Here is a 17,271-nt window from a genome sequence, read left to right on the forward strand (position 1 = left end):
ATCTTTTCAAAATGTTTGCTCCAAATGTGCAAGTACATTTGTCTTTGTTTTGATTCTAGTTTTCTGGTGATCCATGTTCCATAGAACCTAAGAAACCAAAACGGTCGGGAGAAATGTGTGCCTTCAATAAAGTGCTAGCTCATATTGTAGCCATGTGTGATACAAATATGCCATTTATAGGGCTTCGTATGGAGGTATGTATTTAAAAGTATTTTGTTTCCTTCTTCCCCTCTACTACTTCTGATTCTCATGTCTAGATGTGACTATTCAGTAAACTTGTGGTCATGTGTTCACTATGGAGTTTCCCTGCCAGCTGAGCCTGGGTGACTGATGTTCTACACTGGGTTGCTGTAGTCTTTGTAGAGCTGGTTCTCTAATACCAAGCACTGCAAAAAGCTTGACAAGTTGAGGGAAAAGGGAAAATGGGAGGTTGAAAGTCACACTTGTGGGAGGGGATGGGAGACAACTTTATACCAGATTTGCACAGACTGTTTTTTGGCTTTTCAGTACTTGAGGATGTGAAACATCTGTCACCCTTAGGGAAAAAAAAAATCCTTGAAAAAGTTACAGTCATATTGCTTGACTTTTTGCTTGGGATAACATTTTTCTTGTTCATTCCTAGTTATCTAATATGGACATTCCTCACCAGGGAGTACAAGTAGAAGGAGATGGCTTCAGCCATGCAATACGTTTATTAAAGTAAGAGGATATGTGCCTGTGTTTCGTTTCGTTACTGTACATGTGCTTGAGAGAAAAAAAAGGATTGTTTGGAGAGTAACACTACAAATATTGGGACAGGAGGATTTTTCGGTTTGGGGTTTTTGTTTGTGGGTTTTGTTTGGTTTGGTTTTTTAATTATTGCGTGTCTTGCACTCTCATGTGAAGCAGTGCTGGATAAAGAGGAAAATAAGAGTAGACACAAAGCCAACTATAACTTGTTTCCATCATTAGCTTAAACTGGGGACCTCTGAAAACAGTCTGACAGTCTCCAGTCCTAAAATCCAGGCAGTGCTAAGGAAGATATGGTGATGATTCATGAACATCTAATTGCGATTTTAGATTAGGTCAGGGGCCTACATACTCCATATGTTATTTGACAATTAGCAGTATGTGATAATGCAGAGGAAAATGCAATGAATCCTAGAAAAGACAATTGCATGGTAAAAATCTTGTAGAGAAAACATCTGAGAATTGTACAGTAATTTAAGAGTGGAAGGGACCTGTGGAGGTCATCTGGTCCAACCGTCTGCTCAAAGCAGGGCTTGATCAGCTGCATTTTCCAATCTCCAAGGGTTTTTGTGCCCTCCCTGGGCACAGCGATCTCAAATGCTGACTAGAAGGGAGTAGTCACTTGATTGCCTGGCTAATACAGCCCAGGATGCAGCAGTCTGTCATTGCTCCAAGGGCACACTGCTGTCTCCTGCTTAGTCTGTCTCCCAGGTCCCCAAGTTCTTTTTCTGCCAGTCAGTCCCCACTCTCTGCTGTTGCTTGAGGTTATTTAGGTCCAAGCGCAGGACTTTGCATTTGTTTTTGTTGAACTTTATGAGATTCCTGTTAACTCTTTCCTCCAGCCATCTGAGGTCTCTGAATGGCAGCCCTGTCCTCCAGCACATTAAGTGCTCCCTTCTGTTTGGTGTCATCTGCAAACTTGCTATTCCTTTGCATCATGTAGGTTGTTGAATTTGTTAAATAGTATTGGCCTCTGTGTTAACCCTGAGGAATGCCAGCCACAACCAACCACTAATTGAACCTGCAACTGTTGACCGCAGTGCTTTCTCCCTGGCAGTCCAGCCAGTTTTGCACACTTTTAGAAGCTTACTTCAAGCCTAGCCAGTTATATGTTGGATTGCATTATGAGGTAAACCAGATTATATCAGTTTAAAACATAAAAAAAACAAACCCCAAAGACACTTTCTAGAGTAAAACCTTCTTAACTTCTTTTATGCTGCAGAAACATATAGTGATATAAAGGCATCAATCTCTAAATGCATCAGGCCCTACCTTTTTAACTTTGCATATGAGCAGAGAAGTACTGAGACCTTGTGAGCTGAAGTTAAGGGTGGTACGTGAAATTTCAGGATAGACTCTCAAGGGTGTTGAAAAAGCGTGGCATGTTTTTACTTAAGCTTTATTTAGTCTGTCCCCTGAGCTTAATTCGCACATCAGGATATGAATGAACTAGTGGGTACTAAGATAACTGTCAGGTGATTCATTGCAGTTAGAGTGAGCTTGTTGTAGAAGGCAAACTGATTCATGAATTCAGGTTGCCACAGAACTTGTTTTCATCTTTTTTTGGCTTGTTTCTCTGTATAAAAGCTTTGTATTGGTGTGCTTTTACTTCACCAGGAGATCAGGACAATTCATCAGATCCCTTAACAGCCTGTAATTTGCGGGTGTTGAATCCATATAAAAATTGGCCTTTACTCAGAGTGCTTTTGTAACGCACTTACTACAGTCCTTGAAGAGGAATAGGATATCTCACTGTGCAGTCCAGCTGCCTTTGCTCTTGATTTGTTCATTCTTTCATGTCTAGATTTGGAAGTCCTTCAGGAAATATTAGAAGGTAGTATTTTTAGTTTTGGAACTGTACTGTGTATAACTTGAGATTTTAAAATTTTTTTTATCATGAATAGAATTCCTCCATGTAAAGGTGTGAATGAGGAAACGCAGAAGGCTCTGGACCGATCTCTTCTTGATTGCACTTTCCGATTACAAGGTAGAAATAATCGTACGTGGGTGGCTGAGCTGGTGTTTGCGAACTGTCCACTTAATAGCACTTCATCCAGGGAGCAAGGTAAGTTTTATTTAGGAAAACTGGCACTTTTTTTTTTTGTGGTTTACATTGTCTGTTCCAGTAGTTCTAATGTTTTGGTGTTACTGGACAACTGTGTGCTCTTAAGATTTCTAATGAACTACAGTGTACCTGAATCAAAACTTTGACTACTGAGTTGATGCATTTAAATTATTTTAAATATGCTTCCTAGTCACTTGCTGCACTTCAGTCACAGTCTGTAAACCACAGTTTAGGAACCATCAGTTTAATCAGTATTTACCATCTCCTAACACTGCAGGACCAACCCGTCATGTTTACCTGACGTATGAAAACCAGCTATCTGAACCAGTTGGAGGTCGCAAAGTTGTTGAGATGTTCCTTAATGACTGGAACAGTATCGCTCGGCTGTATGAATGTGTCCTGGAGTTTGCACGATCCTTACCAGGTACAGAAATCGCCTCCTTGTTAAAATGATGTGTTTACAGATTACTATGGTTTTCTCACTCTCTTTTCCCTCCTTTCTTCAAAGACATACCCAACCACTTAAACGTTTTTTCAGAAGTTCGTATCTACAATTACCGAAAACTTATCCTTTGTTATGGAACTACCAAGGGGAGCTCAGTAAGTAACTCCTTAGTGCACTTAAAATGTATGTTTGAAATCAGAATGGGTAGGCTTAGAGTTCTCAGAATTGTGCTACAAAATATTTCCTTGTATTACATTATTATGGAATTAATACTGATGGATATAGAAAAGACAGAACTAGAGGGTGCCAGATTGCTAATTTGCTAGGTTACTAGATGTTCAGAAATTCTGAGAATTTGTGTAAGATGCTCTAAATTGTGGGAAGGACAGTTGTGTGCTCCTGAGTGATGAAAGCAGGTGTGGCAGCCTTTTTCTGACAGACTTGTGTGAAGTGTTGCTACTGGTCACTGCTGTACTGGGATATATGGATATACGTAAGCTGAGTGCCTGTTTCTGCCTCAGAGGAAAGGACTCTTAGAATGTTTTAAGTGCAGCACTGTGCTTTTAAATGAGGCCGTCCTTAATTATTTTGCAGCAGTGCTGTTTCCTTGTTCAGAAGTCTAGCTTACTCTGTAGTATTTGAATTCACAGCTTATTAATTACTTTGATAACTGAGTACTTGCTCACATGCTTTAAATGCAAGGTAGAGGAGAAAGTGCACGTTTATTACAGACTAAGAATATATTTTTGTATGCAACTGTTGCAAAGTAGCTAATGCACTTGAAATTTGCTTCCTGGAAGGTTTTATGTATTCATGTTCTAAACTGAATTTTTAAGAGTATTTCTATGTGTGTTTTATTGGGACAGTTAATAAGTAGCAAGAGTAGCAGTGTGGATTTTGCATGTCACTTCCTTACACATTAGCATGTCTAGTTCTCGTTTGTGTGATATGACTGAGAAAACCAGTGCATCTCCAGCAACTCATTATTCAGTTCTCTGCAGCATGAATCTTTGAAGCTTAATTTTCTCTATCTCACCTTTGGCAGAAAAGGCATTTTTTCTTTTTGGTTGACTTGCTACAATAATTCCCCAGTTTTGTAGTTGCCAACAGTCCAGCTAGCTAAATGGATGTTGAACCTAACAGTGCTTTTTTTTTTTTTGCCTTTTTTTTTTTTTTCTTCCTTCCCCACAACCTCAGCAACTTTTGAGGAAGGTGAGTTAGGAATCTTGAGGTTTCATGAAAAATGGAGAAAAAAATTAAAGCAGACCAGGTTTCTTGTTATTACCTCATAGTTGTTCTAGTTTCCAAGATCATTTTATGTTCTTGACATTGCAGATCAGCATTCAGTGGAACTCCATACTCCAGAAGTTCCACATTTCACTGGGGACTGTTGGCCCAAACTCAGGTTGCAGTAACTGTCACAACACAATTCTGCACCAGCTCCAGGAAATGTTTAATAAAACACCAAATGTGGTGCAGTTGTTACAGGTAATGTTTTAAAAACTTCTCTCAAGAAAAGTGCAAGATAATTAAGAGTTGAATCCTGATTAAACTGTTCTCTTCAAAATTTACACGTGTGTTATGATTGTTTATGGATCTCGTTGGCAGAAGGTGGCTTGGGGAAGATTGTATTGCCCCTATGCCCCATTTTCCCTGACCCTTTAAGTAAAGGTAAGCTACCTAATCTCTCAATATCTGTTCTCTCTCAGGTTTTGTTTGACACTCAGGCTCCATTAAATGCCATCAACAAGCTTCCAACTGTGCCCATGCTGGGTCTGACTCAACGCACCAACACTGCCTATCAGTGTTTCTCAATTCTGCCACAGTCACCCACGCATATCAGGCTGGCTTTTAGGAATATGTACTGCATTGACATCTACTGCCGGAGTCGTGGCGTTGTAGCGATACGTGATGGGGCGTACAGTCTCTTTGACAACAGCAAAATAGTTGAAGGTTTTTACCCTGCGCCTGGATTAAAGGTGACCATTTCTGTGTTTTCTGGCGTGTTGTAAATAAGTGAGCTTTTAACTTGAAGTATGGATCTGGTGTGAAGAGCTTTGTGAAGAGCTGCAGTCCTTCCAAAATTCTGAGCACTGAAGGGATTTTCTGATTTATCAGTAGATTTGTTAATTAGTTTGAATGGAAACATTTCCTTTAAGAAAACGAGCATCAAGTGTCAGGGTTTTTTCCGTATCTATGTAATAAAATAACGTAGAGGCTACTTCAGGCATCCTTTTGTTAAAACTTGCTGAAGCTTTGTGACTAGGCTAGATGTATTCTCCAAGATTAACAACTGCTTCTCACAAACTACATTGTGTGGCAGGACAGTGTTCATACGTTGCAGATGAGGAAATGCTCAGTGTCAGATGATTCTAGATGGAAATTTTAAAATAGTTTCCATCAGTGTGTGGCAGGAGCCTGTGGCTTTGCTCCTGAATACAGCACCGGCTCACTCTTCCTGAAAAATATATCTGTGCACACTGACAGAATACCTTAGCAGAGGGCAGCTTGTACCAGTGCTAGTTATACTGAAATATTGGAAAGTGGGACCCATTGTGATACAGGATAGTTTACTAATTTTTTCTTCTGACAGTTGCAGTTGAACACTGATTGTCTGGTACTGCATTTAGCTGATCCTAAATGTATACCGCATTCACAAATTCCAAGTGGAAGGCTAATGGGATGAGGGAGGGGATTGTAGATACCAGTGGAAAGTATAAGAGAACAAAATTGGGAAGGTAGAGGAGGAAGTAATTCAAGAGGGTTGGCAAATTCCTCTGGGTACAAGAGGATGCTATGGAGGAGGTGACCTGGGCATTCTTACCCAAACAGGGCAGTTGTAGGTGTGACACAACAGCCCAGTAGGTTCTGGATACTGATTTCCAGGTGTAGGCTTTTCCTTATTTTTAAGGACAAAAGAAAAATGTTGGTATTTCAATTGACTAAAGAGATTTCATGTTAATGAGGCAAGGTTTCTTGTTTGGTGGTGATGCAAGACCCCTTTTTTAAAAGAAAAAGGGAATTGAGCTTAAATATCCACTGAGAAGCTCTGTTTATGAATTGATATATTTTGCAAACTGTTCATGCTTTATATAATGAATGCTTACTAGAGGCCTGTCTTTTTCTTATGTGCTCTACCTGATAGTTTTAAAGCTCAGCAACTACTGTGCTCATTTATGTAATAAAATTTAAATGGGGAAATTAGTAACAGAATTGATTTTTCCACAGACATTCCTGAACATGTTTGTTGACAGCAATCAGGATGCACGAAGACGATCTGTCAATGAAGACGATAATCCACCTTCTCCTATTGGAGGAGACATGATGGATTCTTTGATATCACAGCTTCAACCCCAGCAGCCACTGCAGCAACCACAACAACAGGTACCCTCCAGGCAAAATAAGAAATGTTTATTGTCTTTCACAACTGTAGATTTCTAAGAACTTACTTTCTAAAAGGATTAGCAGTAAAAAATGGAAAGGGAGACTGTAAAACTGTTCTGCTGTGGAATTCCCCTTGGGGCAAAACATATTAATTTATTTTGCCATTTCTCATTCCCGTGTAAACAGCCTGTAGCATACGAACAGCAGCTTTGGAAGGTTGCATGAGACTTGCTGCCTTAGAAGCAAAGGACTGAGGGAGGGAAAATGACTGTTTAAGATAAAAGATGGGAGGGGAGAGTCAGGAGGCTTCGCCATTACAGGGTGGCAGATAAAAAGGAATGAGGTGCAGAGGTATTCTGTCTTGAGAAACTGCAAAAAGTCACTGAAAAAAATAGCACCGAACAAGGCGATATAGAGAATCAAACAACTATGTTGACAGACCTATAGGATTTCATAGGTGGGGACCAAACTCTCACTAGTATTCTCCTGCACATACTTAACTTTAGATTTAGAACAAAATGATAAAAATTTTCATTCTCCTGTGTTGACAATTTCAGCCATTTGCAAAACAGGCCGGAGCATCGGGAGCATATCCTCTTACTTCACCACCCACCTCCTATCACAACACAGTAACGCCATCTCCATCTATGATGCACACACAGTCACCAGGTAAGATGGCCGAGAGTTTGTGTGCTAATGATGTGCAGGAAATATACACACAGCTTTCTGTGTGTGCATGCTTTTTTCTATTATTTGAGCTGTGTTTAGCTCCAAGTTAGCCAAGAGAAAGCACCTTATATTGTGGGAAAATAGCAAGGCAAAGTCCTGCCATGCATGTTTTGGAAAGTACATTTTGAAGCTTAAAAAAAAAAAAAAAATTCCATGAAACTGTCGTCTTTAGCTCTGTCATATTTGGACTGTTTCATTCTTACGACTTACAACTTGTTCAGATCAAAACCTGTTAATTTTAAGTATCTGCTTCTTCAGAAAAGCTTTTCATCACCAAAGCTCTGCTTTCTGCTCCCAGCTGTTATAGCACAACAGCTGAAAATATTTAAATTGGGGGAAGGGCTGGGCAGGGGGGGAAATACCATTCTTCAAGCCAAATATCTTGGAAAGTTTCGTTTGTGTGGTGAATCAATCTGGAAAATATAACACTCATGCATGTACAAAATAAAGCCTTCGAGTTCAAAACCAAATTCTCATGAATCTTGTTTGCTGTTTCCCTGAAGAGGAGATAGCTGTAGCAGCTGATAGGAAAAAAAAAAAATAACAGAAAAATGGGAAATGTTTATGTTGAGTGACCTGATGTCTTTGATTAGGAAACTTGCATGCTGCAAGCTCACCTAGCGGAGCTTTAAGAGCACCATCACCAGCATCCTTTGGTCCAACTCCTTCACCTTCCTCTCTTGGAATCACAATGGGACAAACAGCTAACTTTGCCAGCCCACATGGTGAGTTCTTTACTGGCAGGTGTGTATATAGTGACAGGGAGAGCACATTTCCTACTTGAAATTAAGTCTTCCCAAGCAGACCTAAGTTAATTGAGAAAAATTTGTGGTTTGTAATTGGCTTAAGTAGCTGTTTTCATACATGTGGGTGTAACTCTTAACAGTAGTCAAAAGTAGCTGCATGGCACATTGAGGTGTTCCTAACGTTTTAAAAATTTACTATCAGTCACTCTTTCCTGCTTACTAATGTGGGGAAATTCTGTGTGGTCTTGTAGCAGAACAATGGCTGCAGCTTTTAATGAGCATTGTCTCTTGTTAGATTAGTTAATGTGTTTTCACTGCTTACGTTTCCTGGAAAAAATAACTGAAACAGATTAGAAATTCAAATACTTGCAATTTGAAAACATTGACAAAGTCTTGCAGGTTTGACACACCTCTATGCGAGCAACATGCCTTTTGGTTGTTTCCTTTATTAAGTTTTTTGGAAAGCTGCCAAAACAGTTGTTTGTTGTAATCGCAGTGCATTGGAAACCATTCCATAGATTGCAATAAAATAACAGTTCAGATTGTAACTTTAGCACGCCAATTTAACTGTCAAGATGAACAAAGTGAGATAGATGTACAACAGACAGTTTAAGAAGCTCATTCTGATCAGTCTTTATAACGGAGTACAAAACCAAAGATACTTTTGCAGAGATAACTGCAAGATACAGAATAGATAAGGAACAGTCTAGCTGAGGCTTTCATTTACTAAGGAGCAGTAGAAGTCCAAGTCTGTAGGCAGGTGTTCTTTTTAGTTTAGACCCCATTACATGTTGAACGTGGCAATTTGCCTTAACGTTCAATTTGATTTTACTTTTTAAAAAATACAACCAGAAAACCCTTGAATCTGTGTCTTGATTTTATTTTTCCCCGTTATGTTTTTTATATGGTTGTAAAATGTAGTCTAAAAGCTTGCAGACACTTTCATGCTTTACAGATTTTGCTTTTTTAGATTTCTAGATTAGAAAACCTCGTACTTATTTTTTTAAAAAATAATAACGGTCTTGTAACATCTGTAGGTACCATAGACCCAAGCTCACCATACACCATGATGTCACCCAGTCAGCGTGCAGGGAACTGGCCAGGATCTCCCCAGGTCTCTGGTCCATCACCAGCGGCACGGATGCCTGGAATGTCACCAGCCAACCCTTCCCTTCATTCACCTGTCCCAGATGCCTCTCATTCCCCACGAGCTGGAACAAGTAGGCTTCTTTATCAGTGCTATGACTGTGGAACACTCATGTTTAACGTTTCTAGTTCTGTTCTTTTTGGTAGTTGCGTGTCAGCCTAACAGCCCTTACTGCCCTTGTGCAGTAAAATATATAAGGAAATGAAGCCTTTATTCCGTCCTAGTTCAAATCTGCAACAAGAAATTGGAAAACAAGTGAAATCATACAGCATAAACTTCAGCAGGATCAGTACCTCTTGTTGCACTGCAGAAATTAGTCTCAAACTATTGAGTTCCGTGACTGAGAAAATTCTTTGGAATTAAAGCAATGATAGGCATATTTGCCTACCCAAATACTAACTTTTCACATCATAGAGTTGTAATGCTGCTCTTGCACAACTGATTTTGCCATCTTTACATCTCGTTGAGTTTGTTGTACAAACCTGCTATCTGCTGGCATGCTGCAGAAAGAGGAAAAGGGAGTAGGATTTTAATGTTAGTGAGACTCTTTGCATGGGTGGAGGGTCGAAACACTAATTCTTTGACTTTGTCTATCTGTTGCCTATTGCTAGGCAGCCAAATTCTTCAGTAAGAAGGATTAAGCTTTGGCCCAGAGAACTCATTGCTTCTATAGTGACAACAAATAAAGTGAACACATTTCAGCTTAAATCCTTCCTTACTACAAGTGCTTTTTCCATATCAATAGGTTCCCAAGCAATGCCGACTAGCATGCCTCCACCTCGTAAACTACCTCAACGCTCTTGGGCTGCATCCATACCTACAATCCTCACCCACAGTGCCTTGAATATTTTGCTGTTGCCCTCTCCTACCCCTGGGCTTGTGCCAGGACTAGCTGGCAGCTATCTTTGCTCCCCTCTTGAGCGATTCCTTGGATCAGTTATTATGAGGAGGCATCTTCAGAGGATCATACAACAGGAAACGGTATGGTTTAGGTTGTTTTAATATTGACCTGTGAGTGTGACTTCACAACTGTTCTTTTTCATGCTTCTGTACTCCATGTCTTTCAAATCAGGCACAGACTGAAATGCTTCAAACATAAGAAGTATTTGCTGTTGGACTTGTGCTATGCTGCTGAATCGTGCTGTGTAAAGTGTCAAAATTTAGAAAAAGCATTTAGTTCCACTTCTTTTCCACACAAATCAGAAGTGGAAAACCTGTTTGGTCATATGAAAGTTGATAGCTGATGTGATAGCAAGACTACGACGAGATTTTCAGATGCCATGGCTTCTGTCCATTGGGAGTTAACTAGAACAGCCACAGGGTTACTATGGATGCCACTATTTGGCAGGAGTGGCCAAGAAACTAGTTACTAGTTGACAATAACTGAACTACTCAGTCATGAATGTTCCTTTAGGGTTTGGGATGGACAGTGTGCGCCTCTTCACTTCTTTGGTATTGATTCAGTGACAGAGAAAGAAGCCAAATCTTGCGTAAGCTTCATCCTGCAAGGCAATTTTACTTGTATACAAATACCACGTGTTTCTTTCTGGAAAGAGGGCAGATCAGTCACTATGGTCTTGGAAGTGAGTGTGTGTGTGTGTGTGTGTGTTCATGCTATTTAACAAATGACTGATTGAATCCGATACTTCTTTTTGTGCAGCTACAGTTAATAAACTCCAATGAACCAGGTGTAATTATGTTTAAGACGGAGGCACTGAAGTGCAGGGTTGCTCTCAATCCCAAAACCAACCAGACCTTGCAATTGAAAGTAACACCTGAAAATACAGGGCAGTGGAAATCGGAGGAGTTACAAGTTTTGGAGAAGTTCTTTGAAACAAGGGTATGTACTCAAATAATTAGTGTTTAAATTCTTATGAATTGCTTTTAATCTCTGGTGGTGTTTTGTGTGGTACTGTTGACTTTCATTGGTGCGTAAGGGCTGCAAAATATAAAATTAACAACGGTGCATGTTGGTTACCATATTAAATGATATAGCTATTATCTAACTAGGCAGTACTAAATAATATCTTTCTTCAGGTTGCAGGACCACCTTTTAAAGCAAACACCCTAATAGCCTTCACAAAATTACTAGGGGCTCCAACACATATCCTCAGGGACTGCGTACACATCATGAAACTTGAGCTGGTAAGTTAACTGTTGCATTCAGTTCACCCAACTTCAGTTATTACATTTATTATAAAAAGGTGCTGTATCTTTATGTCTAAACACATAAATTACTCTAAATTTATATACATACTACTTAGTGTTAATGAAGGAGTTCTTGTTTTACTGCAAGCTCTCCTGGAAACTCCCAAAATTTCTCCTTTAAACTGATGATTTTGAGAAACTGCAGGCACATTACTGCACAATAGGCACATGCATAGGCTGGCTGGAATCTTTCTGATTGTATTCTTGTTTACCTTGTGCTCAATTATTCTGGCCTATGCTAAACCTGGCAACATCTGCAAGTTTAGCTAGAGATACATTCTACTTTCTCACGCTTCCCTAATTCATAGCTGTGTATGTCACTGATGTGAGACCTTTGCTCTTCTTTCTCTGTGCTGCTCTTTCGAAACAGTTCCCTGATCAGGCAAGTCAGCTGAAATGGAATGTGCAGTTTTGTTTAACAATTCCTCCCAGTGCACCGCCAATTGCGCCTCCAGGAACACCTGCTGTTGTGCTGAAATCCAAAATGTTGTTTTTTGTAAGTAGAGCTATCTGTTTTAAAATTTTGTGGGCTGCATGTCTTTGAAACCATCACGGGTTAGTAGCAAAACATAAGCATGCTATATCTGACAACTATAATAGCTAAAAATGGTCTGCCATTTGGAAGCCTAGATTGCGTGCATCTCTCTTGTAATGAGTTCGGTTGGTATTCCTATTCTCCCTCCTGTAAAAGCACAGCAACTCTTCATGTTTTGTGTTCTTGGAGAGATGTCAACAATATACAAAGTTCAATTCTCTCTGGGCTGTGGGTATCTTCCAGTGCTCAGCTTCTGGGTGTTTTGTTCTTCTTTGAGGCACTAACCACCTAGATTAAGTGATACACACAGTAGTGGTGCTGGGAAGGGATAGCAGGAATGAGGCATTTAGAACAAATCTATATTAGTTGTCTCTGAGGCAATGCTCACTGTGGGGTGCTTTTGAGAAGAAAGTAGTCTACACCTGATTGATAACTTCTCTGTTACAGAATTGATGTCTGAAAACTGAGGGGGGCGGGGGGGAAGTGCATGCTGTCTGTAGGCCTAGAGCATTTAACTGTATTGGAAGTTGCACTGAAGTACGTGGTCATTCAATGTAACGCACTTTTTGGTTTTTTCCCCACAGCTCCAGCTAACACAGAAAACAACAGTCCCACAGGAAGCTGTTAGTATTATTGTCCCAATTATTTATGATATGGCTTCAGGCACAACGCAACAGGCTGACATTCCCAGGCAGCAGAACTCTTCTGTTGCTGCTCCAATGATGGTTAGCAATATTCTAAAGAGGTTTGCTGAACTGAATTCACCACGACCAGGTACTGTACATGTCCAGTAGATATATTCTCTTCACCCAGACATCTGTGACAAATCTCCAGTGTAAAACTAAACCTCTCTTAAGTCTGAATTCTTGATTTCTATCATACTTCTTTAGTGATTACAAACTCCTGACATGACAGGCAATACACAACTTAATAGCAAGTACTGGCAACACAGCAGAAGGTTACACTGATGGTTCAGGCTGGATTTTGCTGTTCTGCCTGGGTGATAGAATGCACCTCTTGTGGGCCCAGCTCTTGCTGCACAGTAGGAGGCATACTTTTTAACAAATGGGCCCAGAATGAGTCACAAGAAATATGCTATGGTCAAGTGTCAGTTTTCATGGTTAATTATGAAGTTATTGAGCTTAACGGTAGAATATAAAGGGATGTGAAAATAGTTATCAGAACTTGTCCACGTGCTGTGAATGATTAAAAAGTAATTGGGGTGATTGTATACTCTTCTGTCAGTGTGTACACTAACAGAGGCGCATACAGTCCTGTCCACCAAACGTGCTGTGAAGTGTTTGAGCTAAATAGGTTGTTCTGAATGTTTGCTGGCCCGTAGGTAGTGCACTGTGAGGATCGTGCTTTGCTTTCCCTCTTGTTTGTTGTGCTTCTTTTTTTTCTTTTCTTTTTCTTTTTTTTTTTAAATATCTGAAATGTTGAACAACAGTAGCAGGTTCTTTGGGCAGCATGTTGTCTGTAAGCAGTGGTTTGGGATACTAATACACAGATGGCTCATAAGAACAATAACTTTCAGTTCTGCTGTAGTTAGATGCTGAAGAACAAAGCCTTTTCCCAATAACCCAGTGAATAGATTGAAATTGTTGTGAATCCAGAGGTTGAATTCTACTTCTATTCTGTGTAATTCTTCATCTCGTCGTTATGCGGAAATTTTAACTATGCTTGATGGTTTATTTCGATTGCTAGAACATGAGCAATGTTTATCTTAAATTGGTGTGGATATGCATACATTTCTGAAAATTGTGATGAGATTTAAATTAACACGTATTTTCTGTTTAACATATAGTGTAGGTAAATAGGAGAGACAGTAGCCTTGAGGGCGTGCAGGGTTACCCATAAGAGTTCTGTATGTGGTACAGAACTGTTGTTTTTATAGCACTTTTCTTTCGAGATACGTTAACCAAACTTCAGGTGTTTCTTTTGGAAGGTGCTTCCCCGCTGAGTTCCTCTGGTGTGGGGAAGAGTAGATACTTGTTTTGCTGTTTGTTATTGCACTAAGTTGTGTTTTAAGGTAAACCCTCCACAAAATACTGCAGCATAGGAAGTAATTGTCAAAGCTGCCCTTGAGTGTGCCAGGTGAGATGTCTTCTGATGATCATTTGATAGACCAGGATAGACAATTTTTGTTTTGTCATGCAAGTTTTCAAGTAGTTTGGGAATGCGGTACAGGGAACAGAGTATAGACTAGGGGGAAAAATGCATGTAGAAGAGCTTGTGGCCCCAAGCAGGCCACCTTATCCAGGCAAAGAATGTAGCAAGCTGAGCACAGCACATTTCTAGTAGTCTTTCCTCTGACTTTTAAAAGAAAGAATGAGTCTGTATGGATTTATTTATTGTTTATTTCCACCACCGAGCCAAAGTAGGATCTTCCCCAAGGACACTTGAAATGCAATTTCCTGTGTTCTTACTGTCAAAACTTACATTATTATATCTGATAAAAGAGAACAAGATGGCTTCTTTTCTTTGCCATTGAAAGGTGATAGGAGAGCCAACAGATGAGAGTAGATAGCTGGGAGACTTCTTTTACAAGAGCAGTACGTGGGAGATCCCAGATGCATATCCTTTCTCTTCCGATGCTATTGTGCTGTACCCAGGATTTTTCTACGTGTGTTAGCTCTTCTGCTGCACTAATTGCAATTTGCTTGGATAAGTGAGTTTTTCACTGTTTGCAGTCAGAAAGGACCAGGGCTTCCCATCATGCACGTATGATATTACTGGCAGTTTCATTGTAACCCGTAATCAGTGTTGCCTTGTTTTGGCTGTATCTTTTTTATCTTTCTCTCTTTGTGAGAAAGTATTTTGTATTCAGCTTAATTTTCCTCTTAATAAAATGGTAGTGCCTGAAAAGTAAGTTCTTTTGGAAGAGTTTTCCTTTCAGATCTGTGGGTAAACACATTCTGCTGTGTTTAACAGTAAAAAGTTGACTCGTTGTGAGTACACTGTCTTTGAGATTGCTTTACCTATGCCTCCATGGGGAAGAATAGTATTTTATTTTGGGGAAATAATTTTATGAACTGAGATGGAATCAACGCCCTAGAACAATAGGGTTAAACTTGAGCTGTAAGTCTATAACCTGCATTGTGTAGTGGACGTCAGTCTGGTAAGGAAATGAAAGTCCCTACAGATGCTGAAGGTGACCCTTAGAGAGGACTCGTGATATTTCTTAAAGCACTTCACAACTAAGCGTTTTTCAGTGTCTGATTTTCAGTGATGCACGGGATGGTACATAGCCCAGATTTGTAGCTTTGATATGATAATGACTTGCCCAAAATAATCTTGGGAATCCCTACTTTGGCAGTTAGGCTTAATGTATCCCAACAGGCTCTGCTCTTATCTCTTTGCTCACACTGTTGCTCCTTCAGCACCCAAAATTCAATGTCTTCTAACTGATGTTTCTTGAAATATGTAGGAAGAATTCAGCCCGCAGTGACCAGGGTACAACAGTGGCTATTAACTGTATTCTCTTACCAGGACGCAGTAGATGAAAGTCACAGCTGCCTAACACTTCACCTTTTGTTGTTCTAATGAAACCCTTTTGATCTGTTGGTTTTAACCTTTTTAAGCTATTTCAGAATGTGTGTATGTTTTTGTCAAAAAATGCTGGTATTCAAAACTTGAGACAGCTGTGTCTGTTTTTTTTTCTCTCTGTATTAGAGCTCAGCTGTTTGAAACAAAAGTCCATTTGCTCTGTATTTTATTTTGTGGTTTAGCTGTCAAGGGTAGAGCCAGAGCAATTTGGTTGAAACAGATTTCTGACTTCTGCCCAGTCTTGGAATTAAAAGTGTTTCCAAAACTAGGCTTAGGACAGAAAACATCTTCCAGCTGTTTCAGACTCGTGTTTTTTGAAATGTTTAGTTTCTGCTCTTAATCAATACAAATAGAACTTGAAAAAGTGGGTTTTTTTCTTTATAAGATGTAGTGCTTTTAATTAATAACATGCAGAACAATTCGGATTGCAGTGCCATGCACGACATTCTTGTACAGATTCAACCTGACATTCCAAAAGCTATTAATAGTTGAGAGCTTCTTGCAATTTCACGACCCACAAGAGCGGTCCTGCGGGTAAAGCCGGAGCTACTTCCCTTAAAAATCATTACAAATCCTGACGTCCTCGGAGGGTCGCTGGGATTTACTGATCGCAGTCACCGTTATACCGTCAGCCCCTGCTCGTTACGGGGTAGTAGCCGTGCCCGGTGTGGTCAGAGTCGGCTGTATCGCGCTGCCGGGGGATGTTTGTGAGAGTGGAGGCGTGCTGTCGGTGGAGCGATGCTAACCTGTCTCTTTTCCCTGTTCCAGGTGAATGCACAATATTTGCAGCCGTTCGTGATTTGATGGTTAATCTTACGCTGCCCCCTGGGGGGCGTCCCTAGACACTTTTAAAAGAAGGCTGAAAGGGAGACAAAACCACAAAAAAAAAAAAAACCCCACACAAAACCCAAAACACCCCCCCCACCCCCCCCAAAGAAAGTAAAGCCTTCGGTTAAAAGAGGACGTTTTAATTTTACCTTTTTTTTTTTTTTTTTTTAAGAGCTAACTATAATAAACTGGCAAACTTTCAGGGATGCACTTTCATTAAAATGAGTATCACCACAACTTTTGTATAGTGCTGTTGTATAGTGTGTTTTAATGGGAGACACTTCAGACTAGGTAATAGATCGAAGTATCAGCTTGCTGGTAATAGATTTAATATTCTGTTTTATACTATAAAGATTATGAAAATGCCAAACTTGTTTGTTTTTTCTGTTTTTTCTTATGTTTTGGTGTAATAGTCTTTTTTTAAGGCAGGTCTGTCATTTTTGAATACTGTAAAACTGTGACAAACTTTATATTGAAGCTGTATTTTAATATGACTGCTTTGAATCCTTAAACAATTTATTTGGGCTTGTTGTAAACATGTCCCCAAAAAGCAATATTTAATAAACTGGATTAAAAAATCTTAAACCGGAAGTCGTATCATCTTAAACTTTATTCCTCTCCACTGGCTAGATTTCTTGTATTCACACTTATTTGGCTATCTCTGTATGTGATCTTGTTTCCATGCACACACACGTGCTGCTAACTTAAAAACAAAACACATTTTTCTGTGGGTTTGATTTGTTCCAGGTCATAGGAAAACAGAGTTTGTTCATTTTCCTGATTGTATAAATAACCAGTAATTACTTAAAACAATACTTCATTTCTTACAGTCGTAAGGAGTGACATCTGTTCTGTCCCAAAAGCAAAGTGTAGTGGAAGAAAGCACCTTTTTTTCATGTCATGGAG

The 17,271-nt window shown here is 39.7% G+C and overlaps 1 protein-coding gene across 2 annotated transcripts in view; it reads left to right on the forward strand.

The window, feature by feature from the left end:
- The window catches only part of MED14 (mediator complex subunit 14), a 36,551-nt gene extending 19,601 nt beyond the window's left edge, over positions 1–16,950 (forward strand). Inside the window, exons 15-31 of one of the 2 annotated variants that reach the window (XM_010305072.2) lie at positions 60–194; positions 623–699; positions 2,634–2,794; positions 3,072–3,218; positions 3,303–3,394; positions 4,575–4,727; positions 4,949–5,218; positions 6,468–6,623; positions 7,181–7,292; positions 7,946–8,077; positions 9,136–9,318; positions 9,991–10,226; positions 10,906–11,085; positions 11,283–11,390; positions 11,824–11,949; positions 12,573–12,762; positions 16,306–16,950. In XM_010305072.2, the coding sequence (XP_010303374.2) occupies positions 60–194; positions 623–699; positions 2,634–2,794; positions 3,072–3,218; positions 3,303–3,394; positions 4,575–4,727; positions 4,949–5,218; positions 6,468–6,623; positions 7,181–7,292; positions 7,946–8,077; positions 9,136–9,318; positions 9,991–10,226; positions 10,906–11,085; positions 11,283–11,390; positions 11,824–11,949; positions 12,573–12,762; positions 16,306–16,379 (2,532 nt within the window). In that variant the 3' untranslated portion in view covers positions 16,380–16,950. The remainder of the gene's footprint in view (positions 1–59; positions 195–622; positions 700–2,633; positions 2,795–3,071; positions 3,219–3,302; positions 3,395–4,574; positions 4,728–4,948; positions 5,219–6,467; positions 6,624–7,180; positions 7,293–7,945; positions 8,078–9,135; positions 9,319–9,990; positions 10,227–10,905; positions 11,086–11,282; positions 11,391–11,823; positions 11,950–12,572; positions 12,763–16,305) is intronic. The other variant, XM_075774056.1, reaches the window with a different exon arrangement.
- The last annotated feature ends 321 nt before the right edge of the window (positions 16,951–17,271 follow it).

This window comes from Balearica regulorum, chromosome 1, assembly GCF_011004875.1.
Source record: "Balearica regulorum gibbericeps isolate bBalReg1 chromosome 1, bBalReg1.pri, whole genome shotgun sequence".
In the NCBI taxonomy this organism is placed as follows: Eukaryota; Metazoa; Chordata; class Aves; order Gruiformes; family Gruidae; genus Balearica; species Balearica regulorum.